Source organism: Drosophila ficusphila, unplaced genomic scaffold (assembly GCF_018152265.1).
Source record: "Drosophila ficusphila isolate 14025-0441.05 unplaced genomic scaffold, ASM1815226v1 contig_791, whole genome shotgun sequence".
Taxonomy (NCBI): domain Eukaryota; kingdom Metazoa; phylum Arthropoda; class Insecta; order Diptera; family Drosophilidae; genus Drosophila; species Drosophila ficusphila.
The window spans coordinates 24385035-24412682 of NW_025064737.1; the positions used below are offsets into that span (position 1 = coordinate 24385035).

At 49.2% G+C, this 27648-nt stretch overlaps 6 protein-coding genes across 8 annotated transcripts; 2 read left to right on the plus strand and 4 right to left on the minus strand.

Annotated features, from left to right (window-relative positions):
- Positions 1-1921: 1921 nt before the first annotated feature.
- On the minus strand, positions 1922-5314 carry LOC108097492 (serendipity locus protein H-1). The gene is given in 4 exon segments (XM_017199795.1): positions 1922-2635; positions 2808-3381; positions 3383-4019; positions 4076-5314. Coding segments are annotated over 4 exon segments (2592 nt in total). The 5' UTR covers positions 5068-5314; the 3' UTR covers positions 1922-2246.
- Positions 5315-5572: 258 nt separating this feature from the next.
- On the plus strand, positions 5573-11004 carry LOC108097490 (pre-mRNA-processing factor 39). The gene is made up of 8 exons (XM_017199794.1): positions 5573-5673; positions 5910-6001; positions 6225-7068; positions 7123-7331; positions 7391-7516; positions 8792-9066; positions 9117-10415; positions 10476-11004. The coding sequence occupies exons 1-8, from the start codon at positions 5628-5630 to the stop codon at positions 10789-10791; spliced, it is 3207 nt and encodes a 1068-aa protein (XP_017055283.1). The 5' UTR covers positions 5573-5627; the 3' UTR covers positions 10792-11004.
- LOC108097493 (DDB1- and CUL4-associated factor 10 homolog) lies at positions 10991-13588 on the minus strand. The gene is made up of 3 exons (XM_017199796.2): positions 12917-13588; positions 12495-12864; positions 10991-12288 (listed from the first exon to the last, which is right to left on the minus strand). Exons 1-3 carry the CDS (start codon positions 13207-13209, stop codon positions 11116-11118), a joined length of 1836 nt encoding a protein of 611 aa, XP_017055285.1. The 5' UTR covers positions 13210-13588; the 3' UTR covers positions 10991-11115.
- Positions 13589-13857: 269 nt separating this feature from the next.
- LOC108097489 (nucleolar protein dao-5) lies at positions 13858-18195 on the plus strand. The gene is made up of 4 exons (XM_017199793.2): positions 13858-14178; positions 14230-14376; positions 14446-14651; positions 14713-18195. Exons 1-4 carry the CDS (start codon positions 13999-14001, stop codon positions 17918-17920), a joined length of 3741 nt encoding a protein of 1246 aa, XP_017055282.1. The 5' UTR covers positions 13858-13998; the 3' UTR covers positions 17921-18195.
- On the minus strand, positions 18086-25814 carry LOC108097494 (neural Wiskott-Aldrich syndrome protein). 3 transcript variants are annotated; one of them, XM_017199797.2, is made up of 7 exons: positions 25617-25814; positions 24321-24526; positions 20866-21093; positions 20068-20691; positions 19736-19897; positions 19484-19675; positions 18086-19412 (listed from the first exon to the last, which is right to left on the minus strand). In XM_017199797.2, exons 2-7 carry the CDS (start codon positions 24435-24437, stop codon positions 19161-19163), a joined length of 1575 nt encoding a protein of 524 aa, XP_017055286.1. In that variant the 5' UTR covers positions 24438-24526; positions 25617-25814; the 3' UTR covers positions 18086-19160. The 3 variants fall into 3 exon arrangements, with proteins under 3 accessions (XP_017055286.1, XP_017055288.1, XP_017055289.1); XM_017199799.2 differs by lacking the exon at positions 25617-25814 and adding an exon at positions 25092-25578; XM_017199800.2 differs by lacking the exons at positions 24321-24526; positions 25617-25814 and adding an exon at positions 21196-21358.
- Positions 25815-26258: 444 nt separating this feature from the next.
- Positions 26259-27590, minus strand: LOC108097405 (solute carrier family 41 member 1-like). Its single transcript, XM_017199659.1, has one exon. It carries the CDS (start codon positions 27588-27590, stop codon positions 26259-26261), a length of 1332 nt encoding a protein of 443 aa, XP_017055148.1.
- Between the last annotated feature and the right edge of the window lie 58 nt (positions 27591-27648).

A 27648-nucleotide genomic window follows, 5' to 3' on the forward strand; every position in this document is an offset into this window, starting at 1 on the left:
CATTCAATGGATTAATCATTTTAATATTAAAATAATATCCATCTTCTCCTTGCCAAAACATTAGCGGGTATTGCAACGCGTCATATGATCGATGAGTTTCAGATATTTGTTGCAGTTGCCCAGTATCGCGACGTTTAAGCACAATATCGCGGTTTCCAAATTGTTCACCAACAATCAGGATGGCGACTTCGTCTATTGTTGGAGCATTAAATGTCCTTTCGTGTGTTCCAGATGGTCGTTTATCTGCTTTTATGACAACTTTATAGTCATCATTTGGCATGCGCTCTAAAGCACTCTTAAACAACCTGACCATCGCATGATGTTCATGAAGCAGACACTGCATGTCTTGAAGAATTGCTCGCTTCATCCCTTCATTGATCGCTAGACGTCGATCAAGTTGTTCTTCCATGTTGCCCATGAAATATATTTGTAAAAATTTTTTTTGTGTATCTTCGAAAGGTAGTAATGATCCAATTCGATGGTGAATCTGCCCTTGTATCTAAGATAAAGTAAGTTATTCTTTAACTATATTCTATGTAATACAAACAAAAAAAAAACCTTAAATGTCGGATTAAATCCTCGTTCTTCGATAATATCTGCCCCAAATGACGTCATTTGGAAACAACCATTGTATTTTCGGGTATTTGCAAGAAAGTGGCGTGATTCTTGTGTTTCACCACAAAGCAACGAATACAATGGCTCAGGTGGCGGAGTCAACAATGGCAATTTAACTTTACCATTAAAGCAGCATAATCCAGGCGTTTCTCCGGAAAACTTCAGTGCACCGCAATACTCGCAAACAACGTCCATTTGCCCAATGCAAACGCTAGGATGCAAGCTGTAATCAGTGATGCAATCGTATTGAAACGCTGCTCGATTCAAATCAGCACTTGATAAATTTCTTCTGCGTCGCAAATGATCTATTTCTTGACCTCTGTTGTAAGCTCGACGATTCTGCATTGTCAACCGAGCCGTATTACGGATTGCCTCTCTTTGCTCTGCTGATTGAGAAGCACGAAGTCGACCTATTCTAACGCGGTTCTGTTCACGTTCAATGTTTTGTTCTTCTTCAGACCTTCCATTTGCAGTATTTCGTAGTCTTCTTGCATTACGGCTTTGTCGGGAAAGATTCGATCGTCTTGGTCGCGGCATTATTAATTAAACTTCCCTTCACTTCAATTCACAAAAAGCACGAAAAACTTCACTTCACTTCAATTCACCAAAATCACAAATAATTTCTACTCACTTTAAAAAAATTGAGTTAAAATGCTATGGTAGTGTGTGCTTGTCAGTTTGATGAGGTAATAACTCAGTTTATATGCGATTTTTGGTATGTCGAACGGAATAAAAAGTACCCTAACTCCTATTCCGGGCTCTAAGCTACCTTCCTACCAATTTTCAGCCAAATCTGTTCAGCCGTTCTTAAGTTATAAGTGGTGGAACTAACACAACTTGCTTTTATATATATAGATGTATTGGTTTTAAGAAACTTTTTGGATCCAAAAATTTTAGTTTTCAAGACGAAGGAAAAAGTTTTAAAAGTAGTTTTTCACAAAAATTCGCCCTTTTCAATAAATATCTAACAAGTGAAGAAAAGTATGCTATCATTCTATCGGCATTTAAATTACCTTTCCATTGATACCAAAAGTTAAACCAAGCAAGTTTAAGTGTCGAGTATATTTCAATAGTAGCGGTTTAAAAAAACATTTAACTTTTCGGATCGCAGACGAAAATAATTTACAAGACCTATGGGCTGAGGTTGACCGCTTCAGAAATGGGAAGCCTGCGAGAAGGACGCTACAAAGCCACTATTATATTCCGTGCATTCGATTCCGCCGGCATTGAGATGCCGACGCGAATTTGCTTTGAAGTACAAGGCGGCATATTCAAAGTTCATCATCCAACAATAAACATCACTTTGTATATTTACTAAAATATGTACGAAATTTATTATTGGTGTGAAGCGTACAAATTAAAGATGTATCATTATGTTTCTAAAGATAATCGTTTATATATACACTCAATACATTTACGGGCTATGCAGAATTCAGCTTAGGTCTATCACTTAAACAAATGTAGCGTCATACTCTTATAACCTACGGACACTTATCCGGATTAATTAAACGATTGCCAGCGGTCAGCGACCGCCCAGTTGCTTGGGCGCCACATGGTCGACACTGCTAACTTAACTAAGACACAGGAGATCGTTGAGGCGTTCATGTTGGTGGGCAGCAGGCGCCGCCCGATCATGTCAGATGCGGCGTGGCCACCGTCGCCGTCTTTCCCGCAAAAAATCGACTGCCGCCGGTCTGGGTGGTGAACAGCAGAGTGTCCACGGAGGGCAGCATCTGGTTGGAGCGCACTACCAGCGGCACATTAACCATGGACACGGAGGGAGTCTGGGAAAGGCTTGTAGCCACGGATTGCGACACACTGACCGTACTACTCAGCTTGCCGTTCGCGTTCAGCGTAAAGGCGGGCAGGTAGTAGTTTCCTGACCGCGTCGGTATTGCCTGCGTCGAGGCGGCAGCACAGGATGCGGAGGAAACGGCGGTCAGCTCCATTGAGGCGGGCGACGAGAACGGTGAGGACTCCAGTGAGGGGCAAGCTAGGCGATCGCTGGGTTTACAAGGCACTGCAAGTACAAAGAATCACATTAAAAATTAAATCTTGCGACAAATTTATTAAGAGCAAATCTATTCAATTGAAATTGAGGCAACTCGCTTATTTAAAACGAATTAAAAATAAATCATAGAAATAATGACAGAGTAGATATCTACTCTAAAAAGAGATTTCAGGGCACTTACTAAAATCATCGTCCGGCAGGAATTCGTCCGGTATTTCATTCTTGATCTGAAAGTGCAGGGCAGCAGCCGAGTCTGAGATTGCGTTGTCCGACGTGCCCATTTCCGCGTTCGCACTGGGTGCGTCGTACAGACCGCACTCCTCCATTTCCAGGGCCTGCTCCATGATCAGCTCCTCGGCCGAAGTCAGACTCAAGCCGTGCAGGTCAAGAAAGGGCCCTTGGTTCTGCACCGGCTCCTTCTTGATTTGCGGCACGGCAGCAACGGGCTCCAGGCTGGTCGGTTGAGTCTGAGCTTGCTGCGGTAGCTGCGGCTTTTGCTGCAGCTGCTTGGGCGCCAGCTGCTTGCGTTCCCGCTTGGCTTTGGTCTGCTTGGGTGCCGGCGGAGGCAGCGCAACCAGCACGGTGGTCAGCTCCTGCTGGTGCGATGTCGCTAATGACGGCGCTGGATGTACCTGCTGCAGGGCTGTGCCCGCCGGCAGAGTAATTCCCAATGCGGCAAGAGTGGCCTGCTGCGGCTGCTTCTTTTTGCGAGCTTGTTTGGCCGGCGCAGGCGCGGCAGCTGGTGCAACGGGGGGGCTTCGCTTTCGGGTCACCGGGGGCTGAGAGGTCGTCCGGATTCGCACCTGATGTTGCCGCCGCAGCTGCTGCTGCAGCCGCCGCCGCCGCTTTTTGGGCCTTGTTGGTGGTGGATTTCTTGGAGCAGTAGGAGGGAATGTTTTCGAGGTGTTCGCCCGTCTTGTGGTCCACCTTGTGCCGGCGCCTCGTGTGCTTCAGCCAGTTGGGGAAGTTGGTAAAGTCACGCGGACAATAGTTGCACTTGAAGGGCCGCATGCCCGTGTGTATGTTCGAGTGCTGCTTCAGCTTCGAGTTGCTGATGAAGCTCTTGTCGCACACCGTGCAGGCAAAGGGCCGCTGCTCCAAATGCACCAGGTTGTGCACCTTGAGGCAGCGTTCCGTCTTGTACATCTTGCCGCACTTTTCGCAGCGGTAGGATCGCGTCTGCGCGTGGTACTTCTGATGGCGCTGCAGATGCGAGCGCTCCTGGAAGCGTTTCTGACACTCGGGACACTCGTACGGCTTCTCCGACGAGTGAATCCGGGCGTGGTGCGTTAGGTTTATTTTCTGCACGAACTTCTGGCCGCAGATGTCGCACTGGTACTTCTTGTTGTCACTGTGGATCTTTCTGTGCATCCACATACTGCCCAATTTGAGGCTACAAAGCGGATAGAATAGTTAAAAAAAGTTTTAAGTTGACAGGTTTCCACTCACCACTTGCCGCAGTCGGGACACTTCTTCCAGGTGTCCTTGCGTCCCTCGGTGCGGTGGGTCTTGAGGTGCTTTTTCAGTCCGGCCAGCACCTCGAACTCCCGTTGGCACTCGTTGCAGCGGTAGGTGAGCCTCATTCGATGGGCGGCCGCCTCGTGCTTGGCCACTTCGTCCGGAGTTTCCAGCAGCAGGCCGTTGCAGTCGAGGCACTTGTGCAGCGGAGTCGGGTCTACTTCAAAGGGCTTGGGTTCCGAGGTTGCCGGTGGCGGCATGCTAACCGCGTCCGCCTCCGCTGACTTGGCCTGCTGAAAGATGGTGAACGAGGGCGGCAGGATCTCGGACTCACACACCTCCACTTTGGCGACCACCTGCTCAGGCGGATGTTTCTCCTCGGGCGGCTCCTCCTTGAAGACCTTAAGGCGCAGCGCCGTGGCCGCCGGCAGCTTGGGCTTGCGCTGCAACAGCTGCGGCTGGAGCGGCTGCTGCTGCTGCTGAAGCTGTTCTGGCGAGAGCTTAATGGGTGTCGACGTGCCGCTGGAGGGGGTCTTTTTGAAGGGTGAATTGGTGAAGGCGTTCGGCGGCTCGGGCCGCAGGAAGGTCACACTGAACTCGGAGCTAGAGTGGTTATCACTTGCTGAGGCAGAGGAGCTACTTGCCGCCAGTTCATCGCGGCAGACGTCCGAAGAGAGGTTCAGCTCAGTGTTGTTCTGAGCACTCTCGTCCAGCACGCGCCAGAAGTCCGTCGAGGACAAGCTGTTCCCGTTCACCAGGCTGGCCGAACTGATGGTCACGCACGCAGACAGATCGATGTCCAGCGACTCGTCCTTAATGCTCGAGATCGAGTCGAAGTTGTTTATTCGCAGCAGTGAGCTGAGGATCTCGTCGTGGGCCGCCTTCGTGGGCGTGCCCTGGCCCGCATCGCCGCCGTAGATTTTAGGCGGCAACTTCTTGCTTGGCGCCTCCTCCTTCATTCTCTTGCCCTTTCCGCCCTCCATTCAACGTACAGGTTATGCGGTCGGCGTTTTCGCCCGCCGTATTTTTGCTTTATTAACCGCGCCGCTGCGCTTCGCGTTCACTGGTCGGGATTGCGTGGTCACTGGGTCCCCGAATCACGCATTCCGAACGCTTTCAATCGGTTAAACGCGCCGCGATTGCTCGAAAAACATTTAATTATTGTGAAATGCGCCTTGGCTTTGTTGTTTTTGTCACGCTTACAATTCCAGTCGCCATTTTGAGAACAGTGTTGGGCTACGCGTGCGAATGGCAGCCCCGCAACAGTGTTGGCGAGAATGCAGGCCAATTCAAGGCAGTGCTGCCACTTTAAAAAAACTCGTTGCTAGATATCACAGGTTCTAAGCAAATTTTAAATTGGATTAGTAACAAATTATGAAACCTCCTTTTTTTACAATATTTGCAATACATTCTCTTAATATATTTGTTTTCCTTGAGTACGTATGTTTGTTAAAAATAGCTTTGGAAATTTTGGCAACACTCCTACTGGTGATGCCAACTCGGGAAAAATATGTAGACCTTGCCCAGCACTTTCAACACTGCAATGAATATGGCGTCAGAGGGCGAAAACGTTGTGATGGAAGGTCCAGGTAAAGTCCAAAATTTTACAAAAGTCGAGCTTCGATTGAACGAAACGCAGTGACGGGCGAAAAGAAACTCAGTTCTGGCAAGGGAAGACCAAAACCAGAATTTTATAGTTATCTAAGCCTGCCGAAAAAATAGGCTGAAAAATCGTTAAATTCACGAGGCCGCAAATCGAGAAAACCGCGCGTACAGTTTATGTAAACCGCGTGGATTAAATTGGCCAGTAATTGCCTTTTTCCAGGTCGCCGCACACGTTCCGGCCGAAAAGCCGCATCCCCGGCTGCATCACTACCAACAAGGAGTACCCGGCGCACATCCAAGCGGAACGCACAGGTCAGTTTAACCCCCGCATCGTCATATTTACTTTACACTGATCAAAAGCAACTGATGCAAACGATTGCAATTTCCAGTGCGGATGTGGCGTTGTTCCATTCGCACATGATTCCCCTCCCAGGAGGAGGAAGTGATTACCTGCAAGGGCCAACTGATGCATACAATGCTTCAGTTATCCTAAGTATTACCCTTTGGCATTAAATAACCCGCCCTATCCTTCTAGCTAAGTGACCACGAAGAGGAGCACGAGGAGCACATAACTATGGTCCAGGAGGAGGAGGAGCCCTTTGCTGGGACGGCCACTGAGGAGACTCCCGCCTTGGAGCCGCAGTTCGAGGAAACGCAACACCAGCTTGACGATGACGTGGAGATGCTCACACCTGCCGAAGGGGGCGGCGTCGATGAGAAAAGCTCTTCCTTTCCTTTCGGCACGGTTGCTGAGCAGCATTCCGAGACCAGTGACGACATTAAGGAGAGTCGCGGCGTAGACACGCTGCTTGCATCGATGGCCGGTGACAATGCCAACAGCCTGCCCTCCGTGGGCGGAAACGATGAAAGTGACAACGCCAAAAAGGCGGACTTTGAGTACAATGTAGAGACGCTGCAGCCGCAGGCAGATAAATTGAATTCGTCCGAAGACTCTAGTTCACACCATGCCATAGCTGAGGAGCTGGGAGATGAAGCGGACACCAGCAACGCCACCATAGTCAACACTGAGATAATATCTGAGGACGAACTGCCTCCGCCTAGCAAGCCGGAGATAAATGATGCCGAGGAGGTGTCCGACGAGGAGCTCCCTGCTCCACAGCGAGCTGAGTTACCGGCGGATGCCGAGGTAATTTCCGAGGACGAGTTGCCCACAAACAACAATAACAACACAGCAAGCGAGCCCAAGGCTCCTGTAAAGCGCAAAGCTGAAAAAGAATCCGATAAGAGCCCAGAAGATCAGAAAATAAACAATCGTGAAACGAGCACAAAGGAAAAATCTGGGGAGCAATACAATCCGGGAAGTCCCACGTCAGAAAGCAACGATGCACAGCCCTCGGAGAAACGGGTCAAGGTTGAAGGTGAGTTTCTAGAGCTAGTTGATAAAGGCAACAAACTTAATATCTAACCCACAGAACCTGAAGCCAGCGACAAGAAAAAGGAAAAAGAGCGGGATAAGGAGAAGGACAAAGAGAAGGATAAGGACAAGGAGAAGGAGAAAGATAAGGACAAAGAAAAAGAGCGCAAAAAACTGCCAGACCTGGATAAATACTGGAGGGCTGTGAAAGAGGACTCCACCGACTTTACCGGCTGGACATACTTACTGCAATATGTGGACAGTGAGGTGGGCAGACGCTTAAGTTGCTTTTATTGAACCCTATATAAAGTTTGTTCCCATTTCAGTCTGATGCTGAGGCAGCGCGCGAAGCCTACGACACATTCCTGTCCCACTATCCGTACTGCTATGGCTACTGGCGCAAGTACGCCGACTATGAGAAGCGCAAGGGCATCAAGGCGAACTGCTACAAGGTGAGTACCCCCCCTAAATTTGGTCGTGCAATTAAATACCTTTCGCAATTTTCTGTACTACGCTTACAATTACGATTACAATTGATATTCATATATTTGTTGTTAAATGCAATTTATTATGACCTAATAAAAATACATTCAATAAATGCAACATCTACAAAACAAAAAAAAAATGTAAAAACAAAAAACCGTAGCAATGAGAATAGTGTAGCCTCCTATCAGGGTCGACTTTTCTCATAGGGTTCGACTTTATTGAATATCTGTTACAGGGAATGAAACCGAAACTGGCTCGGTGTCGGAATATTTCAGATGCTGAAAGTATATTCGCCTTGATTTATTTGGGAGTGCTTATTGGGAACCATATTTTTCAAAAATAAATCCGGGGAATCTATTAATGTTTTAGGTATAAATGAGACACGTATATTGTCAAGTCAAAAAAATGTTCTCGTTTATCTGCATTCATCACTTTTCAACATTTTTCGCTAACTTTAGATCAGTTGGTATTTTTATTTGAATTTGAAGTAGACGTCGAGCATTTTAATGTGCATTTTGTTTCGGTTTCATTACCTCTTCTCGGCTCAAGCAAATCACAGTTCTTTAAAGACATTCTTCGGTGTCGACCTGATTATAATTTTGTTTTTAGTCCCTTATTCACCACTTGTACTCAGTACCATTTACATCACCTAACGCACACGTTTTTTTGGTGACTGCCCCTGAAATGTTGTAAACTTTCTCTTCACGACACAATTTGGACGTTTTTAGTATTATTCACCCCTGTGTCGCACAACTCACGTTGTAGCCCAGCTCAGTTGACCCCTAAACCCAAAACCGACCTGAACCCGAAACGAATGGTTCGTCTAGTCGACGTTCGACCCGTCTACTTTATGATCTTCGTACGTTTGTATCACCAGTTACCTCCATCCTTCTTCAACGCGATAACATAGTGAGCTCGCATCTCGTACAGTCGTAAGTACAAATGGCGTTTAAATGAAATTTTTAAGTCTCTCTGTGAATTTTCTTGTAAATTGAACACTCGAAGTGTGTGCCAAAAAGAAAACAACGACAATCTGTGTTTTACGTATTCCGTGTATCTGTAAAGTCGCTAAGTTAGCCCTAAGCTCGAACACCATTCACATCATAGCCCTAAGTCTGAGCCCGTTGCAATTGAAAGATAACTATAAACCATGAAAATTTCTGTATTTCTCTCCTGTGATCGATCGACAATAATCGAAAAACCCAAACTTGTACCGAACATACGAAATGACCAAATCCTAGGTGTTTGAGCGCGGCCTGGAGGCGATTCCATTGTCGGTGGACCTGTGGATCCACTACCTGATGCACGTTAAGTCGCACCACGGCGAGGATGAGCAGTTCATCCGCGCTCAGTACGAACGGGCTGTGAAGGCGTGTGGCCTGGAATTCCGCTCGGACAAGCTCTGGGACGCCTACATCCGCTGGGAGAACGAGTCGAAGCGCTACCACCGCGTGGTCCAGATTTACGATAGACTTCTGGCCATTCCCACGCAGGGCTACAATGGCCACTTCGACAAGTAAGTTGAATGGCATCTATCGAGATCTTTTTTTTACGATTTCCTTTCAGTTTCCAGGATGTGATCAATCAGCACACAATAACCAGCACAATTGGTAGCGAAGAGCTCGTTCGCCTTCGCAAAGACTTCCACGACCGCCAGCAGAGCAAGTCCTCCAAGTCCTCGTCCAAGCACAGACGCGACAGCAGCAGCAGCTCCAAGGAGAAGGAGAAAGACAAGGACAAGGACCCAAAGGACAAGGAAGACAAAAAGCGAGACTCTGGCAGCGGTGCGGCTGGTAAGTCGCCAAAAGATACTAGTGAACCTCATGTCGATGAATCAGATAGTACTACCACCGATCTGACCGAAAGCGAGTCGTCGCCCGCAGCTCCAAAGGCGGCAGTCCAGATCGATTTCAGCGATCTTAGCACGCTGACCGACGAGGAGGTGACCAGCCTAAAGGACAGAGCGATCTCGGCGCGCCGCAAAATCCACAAGGTGACCGTTAGCGCGGTGACGGCGCGGTGGTCCTTTGAGGAAGGCATCAAGCGACCGTACTTCCACGTGAAGCCCCTCGAACGGGCTCAGCTTAAGAACTGGAAGGACTACTTGGACTTCGAGATCGAGAAGGGCGATCGGGAGCGCGTTCTGGTTCTCTTCGAAAGATGCCTGATCGCCTGCGCCTTGTACGACGAGTTCTGGCTCAAGATGCTTCGCTATTTGGAACCCTTGCAGGAAGAGAGCGGTGTTATTGATCTGATACGTGATGTGTACCGTCGCGCCTGTCGCATCCACCACCCGGACAAGCCCAGTCTGCACTTAATGTGGGCCGCCTTCGAGGAGTGTCAGATGAATTTCGATTCCGCTGCCGAGATCCTGCAGCGCATCGAGCAGCGCTGTCCCAATATCCTGCAGCTTGCCTACCGCCGCATCAACGTGGAGCGACGCCGCGGAGCGCTGGACAAGTGCCGCGAGCTGTACAAGCACTACATAGAGAGTACAAAGAATAAGGCCATCGCCGGCAGCCTGGCCATCAAGTACGCCCGCTTCCTCAACAAAATCTGCAATGATCTCGACGCGGGGGTGGCCGCCCTGCAGCAGGCGCTCGAACGCGATCCGGCCAACACCCGCGTGGCTCTGCAAATGATCGACCTGTGCCTGCAGCGCCCGAAGGTGGACGAGCAGGAGGTTGTCCTGATCATGGACAAATTCATGGCCCGGGCAGACATTGAGCCCGATCAGAAGGTGCTGTTCGCCCAAAGAAAGGTGGAGTTCCTGGAGGACTTCGGCAGCACGGCCCGCGGTCTGCAGGATGCCCAGCGTGCCCTCCAGCAGGCTCTCAGCAAAGCCAACGAGGCGCAGAAGAAGGGGTAAGAATGAAGAGAAACAAAATCAAAGTTCAAAAGTAATTCCTTCACTTGTTATTCCAGCGACAGCAGTCCTAGTCGCAAGAATTCTACAGCAGGCAGCAAGGAGGGTTCGGCACCCTCCGGAGCCTCGTCTTCGGTGGCGGCATACAACAATGGAGGCTCGGCCGCCGCAGCAACTGGCTACAGCTATGGAGCGGCCAATGCCTCCACATACTATGGCCAGCCGAACGCCAGTGGAGGTCCCTATCCGCCGCAACCGCCCCAACAGCAAGCGTCCTACGACTCCTACTACAACCAGTGGGGCTACGGAGCCAGCGGCAGCAGTAGTGGCGGCTACAACTATGGGCAGTGGAGCGGCTATGGCAACTACTACTGAGACCGACTCGTCTAGATTTAAAGCACTCCCTTGTAGTTCTAAGAACCCGACTCGCTAAGTTCCGCCTTGCTGTTCTGTTAAGTTATAGATGTGTACACTTAATTTTTTATCGAGTCCGAATAGTACATACGGATATGTAGAATCTTTGTTTGCGCCCACACAACAGCTTGCAATGCGTGAAATAAAGATATCAGCTTAATCGGTTCACCATAATTATCTGCTGCTTGTATTTCATGCTACCCATTTTCGATGGGGATAAGTCAAAGTATGCCTAAAAATAAAGTAAATTTACAGTGCGACAGGACTCGCGGGCTCAACTTAAGTCTAGAGGTTGGGGCGGTACCAGGTCACCTCCCCGCCGTTGCAGCCCGTTACTAAGAGCGGTTCGCGGGGGCTGAACTTGGCGCACAGCACGACGTCCTGGTGTTCGGTGATCTTAGCCAGCTGGACCAGCTTCCGGGGATTGCGCTTCACCTCCTCGAAGGCCTGGGACTGGGGAAAGTCGCAGCAGTCATCGCTGTAGCCAAGTAAACGCACCCCGTTGCCATACGGCGAGCACACTATCCGCCCGTCCGCTGAGAATCCCGGCTCCTTGATGAAGCCCGGCTTGGTGTTCGTCTCGGCTGCATAGTAGAGCAACTTCTTGGCGTTCACCAGAATGGAGTGACCGTTCTCCTTGGACGTAGCCGCTGCCGCGTTGCTAGTCATCAGAGGTCGCAGACGAACGCGATGGCCAATCTCAAGTCGCACCGTGGTGTCGCTGTTACTGGAGCTGCTGCTGCTGGAACTGCTACTACTGGAATTGCTGCTATCTGAAGGCGGCGGAGTACTTGGCAGTCGGTTAGAGCTGCTGTTGACCATCAGGCGACTGGCCACCGAAGGCCGCAGCGGGAGCACGCCGCTGCTGATTGCGTACACAAAGTTGTAGCCGCTCACCGGGTTGTTGGAGTTGCGCGCCCGGCTCTGTCGGATGGCCCGCTCCTGGACCGTGACCTCCGCAGCCCAAATGTCCGGTATGAAGGTGTCCGCTCGCGGCGATGCGGGGGCGTTGCCGGATCCCAGTCGGCCCGAGGCTGCGTTGTCCAGGTGGAACACCTGCACGGTACCCATGCGCAGTCGCGGTTGTCTGGGTGGCAGCCCATCCGTATCGCGGTCCTGTGAGGGATCGCTCGATGCGCTGCGGCTAGCGGACACTCGCTTTCGCTTTGGCTGCGGCTCTGTCTCCTCGGGGTCATCCTCACTGCGCACCGGCTCCTCGTTGATGTCATGAATGCAGGTCCACTCGCTCTGCTCGTCGCAGCTGACGTTGCGGGTCAGCATGCAGCGACAATGCGGGTGGATCTGCAGGGCCATGATCATCTCGGCATCGTTGTGCTCCGGGAAGTCGGTGACCAGCTCGACGCGGTTTTTCTTCTGGCGCTTTGAGAAGACGTGGTCGTACTTGGCAGCCTGCGGGATGTACTGTTCGCCCAGCTGCATCAAACGGTAGATTCCGGGCTGAAACGCAACACAGAATGCGTAAGTTACCTTTACACAGTTTTTGGCTTAACAGATTAATCGATGATTGTCATTGTTTGCAACACTCTTTGTTTTGGTATGAGCCTCAATGCTAATGCAATACTAATTAGTGTTGCATTAGAAGAGGCAATCAATAAAAAATACTCTAACTGGCAAAAAAAAAAAAAAACAGTCGTCTGGCTCACCCTGAATCCGCACAGATCCTTGTGCAGCGTGGTTAGGTCGAGATTGTGGATGATCATAATATAGCCCCCGCTGGTGCAGAGGACCAACTTGTCGCCCGTAGGCGAGATTCGGCAGCGCATCAGTCCGCTGGCGTGAAAAACGCGCTGCGAGATAAGGCCCTGTTCCGTCTGCGAGTTGATGTCCCAGGTGAAGATGCTGCCGTCGAAGCCGGAACTGACGAGCAGTTTGTCCTTAGAGGAGTACTCAATGTTTTTTACCCAATTCGAGTGTCCGTGGAGCATCCGCAGCTTCTGCTTCATGTTTCTTAGGTCCCAAATGGCAACAGTAAAGTCATCGGAACCAGTGGCGAATAAACGCTCATCGAAGAATCTACAGAGTTGGGAATAAGGTTGGGATAGAGCGAAATAAACTCTGCACTCACTTGATGCAGTTAACACTATCCGAGTGGGCGTCTGGTACCTTGCAGATCTCCTTTTGTGTAATGGCGTCGAAGACCAGAACGCACTTTCGCTCGGTGGCGGCCACAACGACGTTGCCGTCGGCATTGAACTCCAGGTTGAAGATTGCCCCAGTGCGCCCCGCCTCTGTGGGCTTGCAGTTGGCGTGGTAGCTGTTGAACATATTCATCGAGCTGTAGATCCGCCGCATCACGAAGTTCTCGTCTCCGCGGTGGATGTGGAAGCCACTTTCGCGGCGGCTTAAGTAGCGCTCCATCTTGCGAAGATCTTGGGGAGGGTATCCCGAGTCTCAGAAACCAGAAGGAGCTCTCTGCGTGCGTGTGGAGCCCAATTCGCGATTTCTCAGACACCGCGAAATTAGTTTCCCCCGTGGCCTTGGTTTTTTTTTTTTTTATCAAACGAGGGCTGCAAAACAGTGCAGCATGTAACCGAATTGTTTTTTTTTTTTTAAACTAAACGGGACTCAATAAAGTGAAAACATTTTACGATCACATCCGAAAAGTTAACTGTTGTCATTTCAACTCATCCATTCCTATTCAACGCGAATATGCCTGTTTTCTAATAATACTGTTTATTTGACATGGGAATCTTTGAAACATGTAGTACATTTTTAAGCTATTTGTTTAAATAATTTTGCTTGTTAGGCAAACAAGAAATTTTAATAAATGTTCTAACATGTACATATTATAAATTTTCCGAAAACTTAAACAAAACGCTAAACGTTTATATAAAATAGATATATATATATTTATTATAACTATTTTATGTTTACACTGACAACACTTCGACGCTGAAAAAACGCAAACAACCAAGCTTAAATGTTTGTTTTATTAATGGTTAGTCAATAAATGCAATAATAAGTTTATTTAAAATAACATTACTGGGTTAAAATGTATCGATACCAAATAGATTTTTCCACCAAACCTAAGGAACTTCTCAACACTAGCAGCTCGGAATAAACAAAAATGCGAGTTCTAACTTTGATAAAACCAATAAGCATGCTGAATTAAGTGCAGCCGAGATACCCAACAACGATCCGGCCAAGATGGATCGATTCGCTTTTAAGATTGATGCGGCCCTCAAGGCGAATCTCTGCAAGATCTGTCGGCTATGCGGCATCGATAATCCAGGAAAAGTGCAGATACTGCTGCCGAATGAGGGCGACACTATCGACCTGGACGAGCCCAGTATGTCGCAAAAGATCTACGAACTTGTGGGCTTCGCGGTGGGTATTACTCAAGTTACTCCTGCCCAGCTAAACCAACGCCCTTTGCAGGTGTCCACGGACGACAAAATGCCGCAGACAATGTGCAGCCAGTGCGTGGATAAAATCAATGATTTTTACGAGTTTCGGGAAATGTGCTATGCAACGAACAAACAGACGCGAAACCTTCTGGGGCTGAAGCAAATAGAGCCCATGAGGGTAAGAAACCTTTTACAGTGTTTTAAAAACAAAACGTGTTGTCAACATGCTTATAATTTCTTCTCGTAGCTCATTGATCTTAAGCCCATTGTAAAGGAGGAACCGCATTTCTCAGGGCCAGCTGCCAAACGGGGTAGAAAACGAAAAGGCGAGGACTCGTGGCCTAGAAGTAACGTAAAGACACAAGTCAAAAAGGAGCCTTTTGTGTGGCACAAAAAGCAGCGGCTGCAGACCACACAAACCTCTCAAATATATTCCAAAGGAGAGCCTGACATGTAACTAAAACACGATTTATTTTTTTTTTTTTTTTTTTACCCTAATCTTTTGCACTTGCAGCAAAGAGGAGCCTACGGAACCGGAAGGGAGCCTTAAGTTTCCGCCCAAGAAGGGCGGCCGAAAGTCCATCTGCAGCGTATGCGGCGAGAAATTCTTCAGCAAAGAGCTGGCCGATGAGCACAAAAGCCTGGTGCATGTACCCTCGATACCGCGCTACATCTGCAACGCCTGCAACCAGACTCATCACAACCAAAGTGACATTCGCGCCCACCAACTATGGCACAAACTCTCGAAGACGCCATACAAATGTCCGCTTTGCGATGAGAGCGTGGCCAACGCATACGCCTTTACGCGTCACCTGCGAGAGCACACACCGATTATTCCCGTCCAGCTGTTAGTCCTCGACCGGGAATGTCCGCTGTGCAAGAAGACCTTCGTCACGAATTTCTTCTACAACACGCACCGCTGTGCCATTCGCAAACGCAAGTGCGGCGGTTGCAGCCGCGCCTTAAACACCGAAGCGGCCTATATGCGTCACGCCCCAACCTGCCCCAAAATTTACCTCAACCACTCAAGGCACATAATGCCCGAGGTGGTGACCAACGAGGCGCAGATGCGCATCAAGAACGAGGTGGAGGACGACCTCGTAGGCCTACCGCCGGTGACAACTGTACCTCCGGATTTCGTTATAGACGAGGGCATGCAGCCGGTGGTGGTGCTCGAGCGCCTTTCATCGCCATTGTTGCGGGCCTCTGCCGGAGTCAATCGGCTGGGTGCCAACAAGAGCAGGAACAGCGATCGGGTCTCAGCTAAGAATTACTTGAAGCGGGTGGATCAGCTGCTAAAGAACACGATGAGCACTCTGGTAAGCATCAAACATGAGCCAGAGGTGCACATCAGCGACACTGGTCCAGCGCCAGAGCAGGCGCCTAGTGAACCCGAGGAGGAGTCGGCTGGGTATGCAGATGATTTCCATTTAGCCAACGATGATAGCGAGGAGGAAGCTCAACCGGTGTCGGCTCCTGCCCTAGCGACAGCTGGTGACGGTGACGAAGTGCCCAGTGTGTCAAACCGGATTAAACAGGAACCTATAGAAGGGGCCTTCCATAAGCAAATGGAACTGAAGCAGGAGCCACTGAAACTGAAGCTTAAAATAACCAAGAACCATGGTAAGCTAAACTCCTCGCTCATTGACGATCTAGACGAGGTGGGCCAAGCACCCGGCAGGATAAGCAAAAAGAAAAAGAAGCGGAAGCACAAAGAACGCGAGAAGGAAGTAGAGCACAGTCAAGCAGAAGCTCATGTTCGACCCGAGGTTAGAATCAAGCAAGAACCCGTTGACTTCGTTCCAGAGGCCACAGTCATGACCACCATTCCAATGACCCAGTTGGAGAGCAACTTTAATGAAAGCGAACAGCCTGCAGAACCAAATGAGGCCATAGATCAGCCTCTGGAGGATGTTAAACCCAACCGCATGGAGCTTGATCGCCTGATGAAAATCTCACATGTGGCTAGTGGCGTGGACATGGCCGAAGAGGCAGTGCCATTAGAACGAGCAGAAGAAGCCACTCCCGACGAGCCCCAGCCAGTTGAGCTACCGTCGACGAGGCAATCCCCGCCAAAGCCGAAGTCCATAAAGTCCACAGCGAGGAAAAGTACTGGTGCCGTTCAGCACAAGCCGCAAACGCCACCAAAACAGGCTCCTCTGCCGCAGATTGTGGCCGTGGAGAGTGGTGAAGCTGTAGCGTTTAATATTTCTATCAAGTCGGAGCCAAGAAATCGCGGCTATGGGGATGAACCCGTGGAAGAAGAATCTACGGCTACAGAAGAGATTAACCACAACGAGAAGATGGACGAGGAGAATGCCTACATAAATAGTTTAGATCTGAACAACGTGACTGTGAAGCAGGAACAAGACTTGGACATTTCCGAATCTGACAACATGCTGTGCAATGGCGAATTAGAGCGAACTGGCGATGAGAGCGATGAGGACACTGCTTCATCTGCCGACGAAGCCGAGGAGGCAATGGAGGAGGACGAAGAGCGCATCTATCGGGAAATCGAGCTGCCACCACTGGAACCTCTATGCGAGGATAAGGAAGCATCACAAAGGGACCAAGTGGAAACCGAGAGAATGGGTACTGAGGCATCAGCTGCACTGCCAGCCGCAGAAACTCCGGAAGTGGTTGGTGTGGAAAAGCCAATGGTTTCTGCTTTCAGTTTGGTTATAACTAGCATCTGCAGCCAAGCGGTTGCCGAACCACCAAATGAAGTTGCCACTAGCCTTGAAAACATTCCACCAGACGCTGGAGAGGCCCCATCTTTATTAGAGCTCCAAATCCAGAAAGACGAAAAACCCCCTCCTTCTGCAACGGACATCGAAACTTCTCTTGAAGATGGCCGCAGTCTGGCTGTGCCGTTTTCCTCTTCGCTAACAAATCCACCGGCTGCTGCGAGCCAAACCTCATCCTCGATTGATGTCGACCCTAACGTAGTAGTTGAAACCCCGTCCCTCGCAGAGGTTGATGCTGCTCAATCCCCGATATGTGGTGCCTCTATCACTGCAGATGAAATCCACTCTCCTTCAAGCCAAATTCAAACAGAACTTCGCTCAGTTGCGGATCATTCCCTGGACAATAATGGAGCCAATCCAGTAGAATTGTTAGGTACTTCTTTAGTTTATGGAAATCTGACCGATGCAAACGCGGAAACCTCGCTTCCAAGTGGGAGTTCGGCTGCGCTTTATCTTGGAATTACTTCACCGGAAGATCCAGCCTCATCCTTGTGTCCACCCCCGCCTTATGAACCCTCGGAATCTCTAGAGAAATCAGGCAGTGACCAAGAATCTCTGCCAACGGTTTCCCTCCACACCCCCAAGGACAGTGAAGATCAGTCGCCGCCGACATGCGATACAGCTAACATGGAGAGCAGCTACACGTGTGATGAGGAACAACAAAATGTGCTTAACCACGAGCTCTCGGAGCAGCACCAATCGTCACTGGAGGATGCGCTGCTGTTGGTCCACGAAGAGCAGCCGGCTTCACTGGAGGTTATCCCACCGGGACCCTCGGCGAGGCCAATCGAGGAGACTGAGAACCGCATCAATGAGCAGCAGCAGGATTTGGAGCAGGAGGAGCAGCGACAGCCACGCTGCCAGGCCAACGACGACTCCAATATCAACGAAATAGCCGAGAACAATAACAATGCCAACATTGAGCGCGAACTGCAAGACGATGCGCTCGGGGCTCAGGAAAACGCGAATCCATAGACTACGACTAGCTAATAGGCCATACCAAGATTAAACTGCATGTTTTTCCCGATTCAGATATAAATTGTAAATAGACGTAGATTGGTGAATCATGCTTGGGCAATTGGACAGAATCGGGGCAATAATTTATACCGGAAATTCGGAATGAACTTTAAACGGATAGCATTAGTTTTAAGTTAGGTATACACAACTTTATTACATAAATTAATGGCTTATATATTAGCATATGTAAGTATTATGTATTGAAATACATAAGTCGCACAAAACTCTTTAAACATGCGTACATATTAATCCAAAATCTGATCCACATAAATTTCTCGCTCTGACAAGCTTATTGGGTTTAGTAGTTTCAAAAAAGTCACGAAAAACATACATATACGTAATCTTGATTTAAATACAAACACACAGAAGAAAAATGACTACAAGTTGGCATTAAATGCACTCAACTAAAAAGAAAATACTTATGAGTTACTAGGTCGTTAATCAATTGGGTGTAACTGGATGCAAAAGACAGCCTTGGCGGACATCTGTGTCCGAGGAAGCCTTTGAGTCAAAATAAATGAGTACATCCCTTATTAATTGGTTTAGCCATACTTATCGCTGTAGGTAATTATTATCTCAACAAGTAGTGAATTATTACTGAGCAAATTTGGTAAATTTAGTACATGGTTAATTGCGGGCAAGTCGATTAGTTTAAACTTGTCTATGTAATAATTCCCAACTGTGGCTTTATTAAGTAGTCACAGTTTATTTTTCGTTTGATCCTTTCCTTTGTTGTAGATTTATAAAATATATTCACTATAATAAATTTCTATCGCTCAGTTTACAGTTTTTCAGTTCGCAGATAAGGTGAATTTCTAGTTTGCTCACATTTGGTGTTCTCAACTTTTTGGCACAGTAGTCTGAACGGGGATGCAGAATTCACCCACTTATATAATTGGATTAACATACATAGATGCGTATCGTTCATATTTAATTGAGCAGCTTCATGGATATGCAAATGTGATCGGGAACAAACGAAAACGGGCAAATGCTGATAAAATGTCTCGATTTGTGGTTATCCTTTAGTACTTTTTGCGATGGTTAAACTCGTACAATTAAATTAAAGAGGTATGAAAATTCACTAACAGTATTTACAGGGATTTATCTGACGATAAACCAAAATGCCAAAGCACGAACTAAATTATTGCTTATATTTGGAATAGTGTCTGCTGCCCCGCATCGTGTCATCCGTAGCTCCTTAATCCCACTCGCCCTCGTTGTCCGACGACTCGGTCTCGTCCTCGTCCGAGTGAATGGCGTTCCCGCGTGCCGCCAGCGCGCGACGCAGTGCGTCGGCCAGGGCGTCGGTGCCGCCTCCGTTGTCGCTGTTCCGCTGGCTGCCCAGCTCCCGCTCCTTGGCCGGCTTCAGCACGGTCCCCTGTCGGATGTCCTTCATCAAGTCGCTGCGGGAGTCGCCGCTGCCAGTGCTGAGAGCAGACGTGTCCACTTTCTGTTCGGGTTAAGGAAAACAATTTGATTTTATAATGAGTATTGAAGCGAAGGCTATGGGGATTCATCCACCTTTAGCTGGGTTCCCTTGCGAATGGCATCCATCAGTGCGTTGCGTGGATCCGGAGCCGCTGGAGCTGCTGGAGCTGCTGGCCTGGCTGCTTGATTGGGTGCGTGCGTGGTCGTGATGACGGGGATCTCTCCCACTGGCATTGGCGGTGGTGGTGGCACCGCTGCCGGTGGCGGTGGTGGAGGGGGTGGCGGCTGTCGAACGAGAGCAATTAGCAAGCTGTCCAGTCGAATAGGAGCAACAAGATGACTTACCGCTACGGCGGGAGCGCTGACTGGCGGCGGTGGTGGTGCGGTGCTGATGGGTGGTGGTCTGCTGGGTGGAGGGGGAGCTCGCGAGGCGCCCGGCACAGTGACGGGCACTGGGGGCGGTGGTTGCCTTGCCGGCGGCGGAGGTGCACTTCTTTGGTTGCCATTCTAAAATTAACATATGACATAAATTCCCAGAATAACATCATAACTCCTAGAGGGCCTAAAACCCTTATCAGTGTGGCTATAAAACTAGTTCTTCTTATCTCTTAAAAAATGCCCCAAGGGCTGGACCATGAATAGTGCTTGGATGCAAATAGAGATAAGCAGAAACTTACTGAAGGATGACGGGTTGGCACCGGCGGCGGCATGGGCGGCGTCGTTTCCGTAGGGGACTCCACGCTGTCCTGCTTCACCGACGCCAGGACGTTGTTGCTCTGTATGAAGTCGTAGATGAAGGCGCGCGTTTCCCGGTCCTTTAGCTCCATCTCGGAGACGCCGGCCCTGACGAAGAAGTCGTTCAGCATCTGGTCATTCTCGTTGCCCGTCAGGTCGAAGCCCTTCTCCGCATCCCAGCCGACGTGGGTGATGTGCATGAAGTTCGTGGGCTGGCTGATGTCCGCCTTGGTCACCTTGCGCTTCTTGTCCTTGGCGTGGTTGCCCAGTCCGAAGCTACTGGACAGGAAGTTCTTCGACTGCGCCGGTGCGGGGATCAGAGTCACCGAGTTGATTTTGTTGTTTCGCAACTGAACGCCTCCGCCATCTGTGGCGCTCTGCATGGGCGGCGGTCTGGCCGGCTCCCGCGGAATCGGAGGCACTGGAGCATTGGGCGCCTGCTGGCTCTTCTGCCTGTTGCGCTTCTCCTGCCTTTTTCGGTTGCGTGTCTCTATGGTGGAGTCCACAACGCGGAAGAAGGAGTCGCACTCCTCCTCGGACACAAAGTTCAGACCCACATGGCCGTCCTGGAAAACATTTAAAAAATATTTACTTGATATAGTATGGCTTGACCAGTTCTCACATTCACATAGCAAAACTGCCTTTCGACATCTTAAGTCAACATAAAATTTTGAATTTTAACTAGCTCTTCATAAGTTAGTAAGTTGAGTGACAAGTGAACCCCTCGGAAGGATACTTACACTGCCCTCGAAGGTGAGGAGGAAGGGCCGCGACTTGACCACCTGCATGCCATCGTAGATCTCGTGCTCCCAGATCAGCTCCTTCTTGATCAGGCAGTAGGCCCGCATGAAGTAGGACCGGATGGCGCTGTCCTTCACGAAGCAGACGACTCCGGTGTGCCGCTTCTTCCAGTGGGCGTGGGCACTGCCCTCCGTCTTGTAGATCTGCACCACGGCGGTGTTAAGCGTCTGAAAGTGGAGCAAGCGGAGATTGCGTTACACAAATTATGACCAGCGATAGAAAGGCCCGCGGCGATTATCTAATGCGGTCGAACAAAAGCCTGCCAATACCTTCTGTTTGCGCCTCATTTGAATGCAACTCTATTAATCCGACGACCACGAACTCAGTGAACTGTCGCGCTCGAGCTGAAAAACTCATCTGACTTTCGGTTTCGCCAGTTTCTGGCCATCGAGTCGATGGCCCCAAGCGAGCGTGCCGCTTTTGCATACCGATTAGCCTGGCAGCCCAGCTCTTGCAGCAACTGCAACCTGGAGCTGGATGGCCAATCCCGCCGCTTGGCATGGGCATCACGTAGCTCCGGTTGTTGGAGAGCGTGGGTCTAGGCGGTGGACATTAGTCTAGTGCAGACCTCTCCGCCGATCGGTGCTTATTCTGCCAAAGAGTGCAACGGAAACCCATAATCTGCACAAGGAAAAATCTGATATCTGTTCTATCTAAATTGTAGGATTATATTTCCATGAATCTGATTCCCAATGAAAAGCAATGTTTTTATAAACTGAGATTAAATCGAAATTGTTTGCCGTGTGCCATGTGTGATGAGAGACATCGTTTATGACCCAGACAGGAAATGGTGGCGACACCGAGAAGAGAAGTGCAGGATGCCAGCGAATTGCCGCATCGCGTACTTGCCAAAACTATAATATACAATAAGCCCATTGATTTGGCGCCAGAGAAGTCAAGGCAAACTGTGCTGTAGTTATTGAAAGCGTTGTGAGAATTTTCTCAGCATGGTCACAGGAATTACTCGTGCTTTTAGGACATTACGAAAGTGAGTGTGTGATTTGCGACCCTTTGACCAGTTGGCATTTGCCCGAGGCCATCGCATGACCCTCTGGCCGAATCGTGGCTAATTGATTCAACTTGCCGCCCTGGGCGATGATCCAAAATTGTTACGTGCCGGTAATTGAAACAGTGCAGCTGAACAGCAATCCAGCATTATCAATTAATGGACATTAGAGATGGACTGATGGATGGATGGGTAGATGGGTGGATGGCCATGCAGACTTTTGCAGCTGACCTTTGGGGCAAGTGAAAAGAGAAAGAGACATTGACGAGCAAATGGGTTTCGTGTGGCTGTGGATGTCGATGCCTTCCAGCTTCCAGCCCACACATTCGCTCGAACAACTCGTCTCCGGTCTCTGGCAAGTGCGAAATTGTGAGCACATTTGAATTTTTATTGATGCTTAGCTGCTGCTTTTTACTCGGCGCGCTTGTGTGGACATAAGTAGCATTGTAAAATGATGTCTTGCCTTCTACGTACAAGCTGGCTGTTTCTGCTCGACAGCATTAAAATCGATGGAAAACCAGCGGCAACAAAAAGTGGTCATTGCCACCGAGCAGCGAGCGTTTGGCCAACACAAAGCGGGCCGAAGGAAAGGGGTCTTAGCGGTAAAAATCCATACATCCCAAATGGGCCAAGCGGTAAACACGCCCATACGCCCTGTGGTCAGCATATTACGTATGTCACATTATAAATAAACATTCGGCCAGCTATCTATTGCTCCCATTTTATTCGCAATATATTTAGAGAGTGCCCCCTCTATTTATAGTTTCCGATTAAAATATACAATTGCTTCCAGTGAGTCAGCCCGAGACTTCTGTAAAATTCTTTAGAAAGTAATCGAAATTTGGTTGTACGGGCCACCAACATGTTTAACAAGGGTTCACAGCTGACAAAGCCAAACTTAAACATAAACATCAATTAGAAAGTCCGGCTTTGGAAGAGGCAATGTGCAGAAAAATGCGTTAAATAAGTGTATACAAATAAATGCGAGCAAATGTTGCGACAAGCGACTGCCAAACCACAATAACAACATCGGGTTATCACACGATGAATGTGACACTATGTCATCCACAACAAAGGCAGGGACGTACACAGGGAAAAAGATATAGCAGATGATTGATCGGATTATCATCCCGTTTAATCAGGAGACTGGGATTAATGCAAACAAATTACAGCCTGTCATTGCTAGTTAGTTTTCTTTGCGCTAATAGGATTACAGTAGTTTCGCTTATACAAATAAGTGAACCGTCAAAATTTGGTCAATGTTTTCTCTGCGTGGATTTGGAGGGGCTAACTACCTTAAGCGGCGGTTGGTTGGCTGCTTTACTTTGGCCGAGTTCATGTGCATTTGGAAATGTTTTGTCAATGGAAAGCTGCGAATTAGCAAAGCGTGAATTGCGAATCGAAATGAGCGATTTTCCCATGTTGTGCACACCATAATTATCCACATAAATGGCCACATTCCAGGCCTCCACTCCGATTTCGAGCATTCTTATCGCACTTGGCATTGGCCGGTGATTCGCATCGGGCGGATGGATTGATAAGATAAGGTTCGCCGCAGTTGCCCACAAACAGCCAATGACTTATCGCGACCCAATGAGGCGAACTCAGCGGACTGGTTTCTCTTTCGTTTTGCACTAGAATTGGTTTTGACACACCGATAAAGGGGAAAATAAGGCACAAAATAAAAACTAATCAAGAAATGCAAACAACTGCGTTTGTGGACTATCAATGCCGGCTCAAGCCGTTTGCTGATAAGGGCAATAAGCAAAGCTATGTAAATATTAGTAATACCTTAACAAAGCCTAACGAATTGCTCTTCACTGTGTTTTAACTGTTGTGAAAACTGGGGAGAATGACTTAATGATATAATGCAAAATACAACTTTACACAGGTAAAACAACTGTAGTTTCATAACTTGATTCGAATTCAAATAAATACAATTCACATATGTATATGTATATAAAGGCATAAACCCGATTGTAAAAGAATGACTCATAATTTCTTGCACTCACTCAAGTAGTCTTTGCAGCTTAGACAATTTCGTATATTTTTAGAATACTTCATAATTGTTAAAAGTCCCAAAATTAGCTAACATTTCTTTCTGCATTTTCAAAGTGCCTTCAACCGATTTCCACTGTAGCTTCCGCTCCAAAGAGTGAAAACGGGTAGACAAGCCAGCGAGAACAGCTGGCTACCGAATGATATTGGGTTACAGAGGTTCTGCGTTGGATATTCGCACACGATGGGCGACACTTGAGCCGCAGGAAGTGCTTCATCAAGCTCAGGGATTTATTCGACGGCGGGGAAGCCGGACGGTCGAATCGTGTCATTGCCTAATTGTTAATCACCCAGTGCCGAGTAACATCATCGTGCATCATCACAACTCACCTGGCACTTTCTGCCCAGCAGCTCGAAAACGGCCTCGTTCTCCTCCTGCGTGAGCAGAGTGCTGGCGGCATTGACCTTCGCCCGCGGACCGTCCTGCGACCTCATTCCGCTGCTCATCTGGCCGGAGTCGATGGATCTGTGTCTGGATCTGGATGTGGGTCTGGATCGTTGTCTGGAGACGGAGCTGCGGATCTGGGCTGGTTTCCCTGCACAATACACACACAACACGCATTTTATTGACGGGTGAAAACAATACGCAAATGAACAAAGGCCGAAATGTATTAATTTAATAACACAATGCACAGGGGACCCCGAAAGCAAATAAATATGATAACAAAAAGCCACATAACAGTCGGTCTCCCGTAAATCGAACGTTTATATGAGAGTTATGGGATATTGCCAATAATAATGGTTCCACTTTGGGTAAGGGAAGTTCGAGTTATGGGAGCTTGACTGTATTGCGAAAGAGGTTGAACAACTGGAGCCTAAACCGTTTGTTTTTGAATCTTTTGAATTGAGTTTTCAAACCGATAAGCAGTATTGTTTTTGGCGTTTGGAATGGGGTTTTTAGGCCAGTAACTGAGAAGTTTCGAGCAGATCTCTGGGGGTTTTCCACAGATCACGCCCTGAAACTGAATTGGAAATCCGTGACTGGTTTTTATTTTTCGAAATGATTTTCAAATCGATCGATAGTTTTTGTTTTAGTAGTAGTGTTTATTTCGAATATACTTCAAAACCGATGGCTTATTGGGTTTCGAACGGGGTTTGTACCGAATTCCGGCCAAGAGCGCGAGCGAGAGAGACGTGCGTTGGCTGTGACGATATGGCTGGTTATGATGGAACTGCGAGCGGATCGTTAGGTTGAGTCACGGGTGCCGAGAGTCGGAAACCAGAAGTACGAAATCAGAAACAGAAACAGTCAGCCAGCCAGCTGCTTTTGCTTTTTCGCCTCGAATGTGGGTAAAAGCGAGGCAGCTCTTCGAAAAGAGCCCTTATCTTTGGCGAAAAGCACTGATATCGCTTTGCGCATGTATCCATGATGCATACATGTCTGGCTTATTCAACCTCAGAGTTTGGCACTCGCGAGTCGCGAATCGAAGATGTGACAACACCTGTCCGCCTCGCCAGGTGGGGTGAAAAATGAATATGTAAATCGACGGACGGAAAGTGGCTGCCCCAAGGTCTTTGGGGCTGGGGTTTCTCGTGTGTGAAAGGGGTTCTCTTCTGCGGGGGGGCCATTGATTTTTGCGTTTATTTTCGTGCACTTCTTCACTTTTTTCCCACACACACACGCACCACTAAGTCTCTGCGCGCTGCCTGTTGTCCTTGGCTGGCCGACTCCGGGTTCGTTGCGAGGAGTCTTTACTGTGCGCGCCTCCGCGTCATCGCTGGCTTTTCGAGGTGTTTTTCTCCGGGAAGATTGGCTGGCTCGATTATTCGCGACGAACTTAGTTTGTTTATTTGGCACTCAGTTTTAGTGTTGCCAGATGTGGGAACTTCCGCCCATTAAACCCAGCCCTGGATCACCGACAACCCAGTCGTGCCTAAATTTGACTGACAAAGCTGGTTCTTCTACCTAGCACATAATGGGGTTGCAACTCGGTTGGAGTTATCCGTTACAAATTTACAAGACAGCTCTTCGTCTACTTTTCAAACACTAATAAAACAGGAATCTGATTTAAATTAGAAATGTAGTGGACTTAGAAACGGGGCATTTTGGTCAAACATTTATAGGTATGCCACGACGAACTGGTGAAATTTGTTAATTTTTCAGCCCTCTAAAAAGGGTACAAAAACCGTTATTCGAAATAAAATATTTTTTTTAGGCTATACAAAATGTCAATCTCACTTATAAAAACTTGAATTTGATCCCCATAAATTCTCAATCACTAGAATGCAAATAAAATCTACCTTCGGATGCAAATGAGAGCATTCGTTTCATTTGAGGTACCTGATCTTCAGCCAGGGTAGTGCGTTGGGCTCGTACTCCTTGTTCGCCAACCGGAGCAGGTGAAACATGACCGCCAGCAGCCCGGTGCCCAAGGCATCGCCCACAGCGGTCAGGTACGGAATGGCGGCGGTATCCGGATCAATCCTGCGCCGCCAGAGGAGGTGCACCAGGGCGTGGGCCAGCCACAGTAGGACCAGCAGCTGGAGCAGGCTGGTCAGCACGAAGGCGACCACGAAGGTCCACTTCACGGACACGTGGGACATGTACAGGTAGTCGGCCAGCAGGACGAGCCCCACGTTGCCGGGTACAGAAATACCAATTAGAATTCTGACCACGCGGGAGTAGACGGTACCCCGCAGGTAGACGCGATGGGGCCACTCCAGGATGCGGCAATCCTCTGGCAGAGTGCCCAGGCTGGATCGCTGGTAGAGCACGCTGCCCATGTGACTGGCCTGCACGGAGACGAGGTTGCCCCCGATCCCGTTGATTATGGGGGAGAAGATGGCGAAGCCTCGGAAGTCCTCCACGGAGGAGCAGAGCACGAATCCCGCGATCTGGCTGATGCACAGCGCCCCGATCACCGGGATCCAGCTGACCATCAGGATGGGGCGCACGTACACGTTCCGGAGCACCACCACCAGCCAGACGAGCAGCATGACCACCAGGTAGCCAACCGCCAGACAGACGCAGAGCCACCAGTAGTCTCTGCACAGGTCGTACAGCGTGGCGGCGCTGTAGGAGAGCAGGCTGATGGTCACCATGTCGCCGATGGAGGCCACCAGCGGAATGGCCATGTAGTCCGGGTTGAAGCTGTAACGCTGCGAGAACAGGACCACCACCATCACAATGGAGTCCAGGAAGAAGCAGGAGGAGCTCGAGGTGATCAGGGCAGCCGCAGTGAGGACGAAGTAGTGTTTGAGGGAGAACTCGCGGTTGACCAGGGCACTGATCCCCACCGTGAGGGAGCTCAGCAGCACGGCGCACACGATGGCCTGCAGCTGCACCAGCGCCATGTTGCCGACGACGATCTGCAGGACGGCTTTCCTGCTCGAGAGGTGGCCCAGGTTGGAGTGGGTGCAGATTCGCGAGGCCACGCACATGTCCAGGTTCCCCTTCAGGCCGCACAGCACCGAGACGAGGACGAAGAGCTCGTTCACCTGGCGGTACACCGTCCAGTCCTGCACGTTGCCCAGCATCAGTCCCGCCGTAATGGTCCCCAGTCCGGCGAGGAAGAACGGGATGCCGATCTGGAGGAGCGTAGAGTACCAGCGCTCCTGGCTGGGGTCATCGGTCGGTGTCTTGGGCGCCGGCTCCTCCATCCCGGTTCCTCCTCCAGAACGTCAGGATCATAGCAAAGCTGTGACTAAACAACCAACT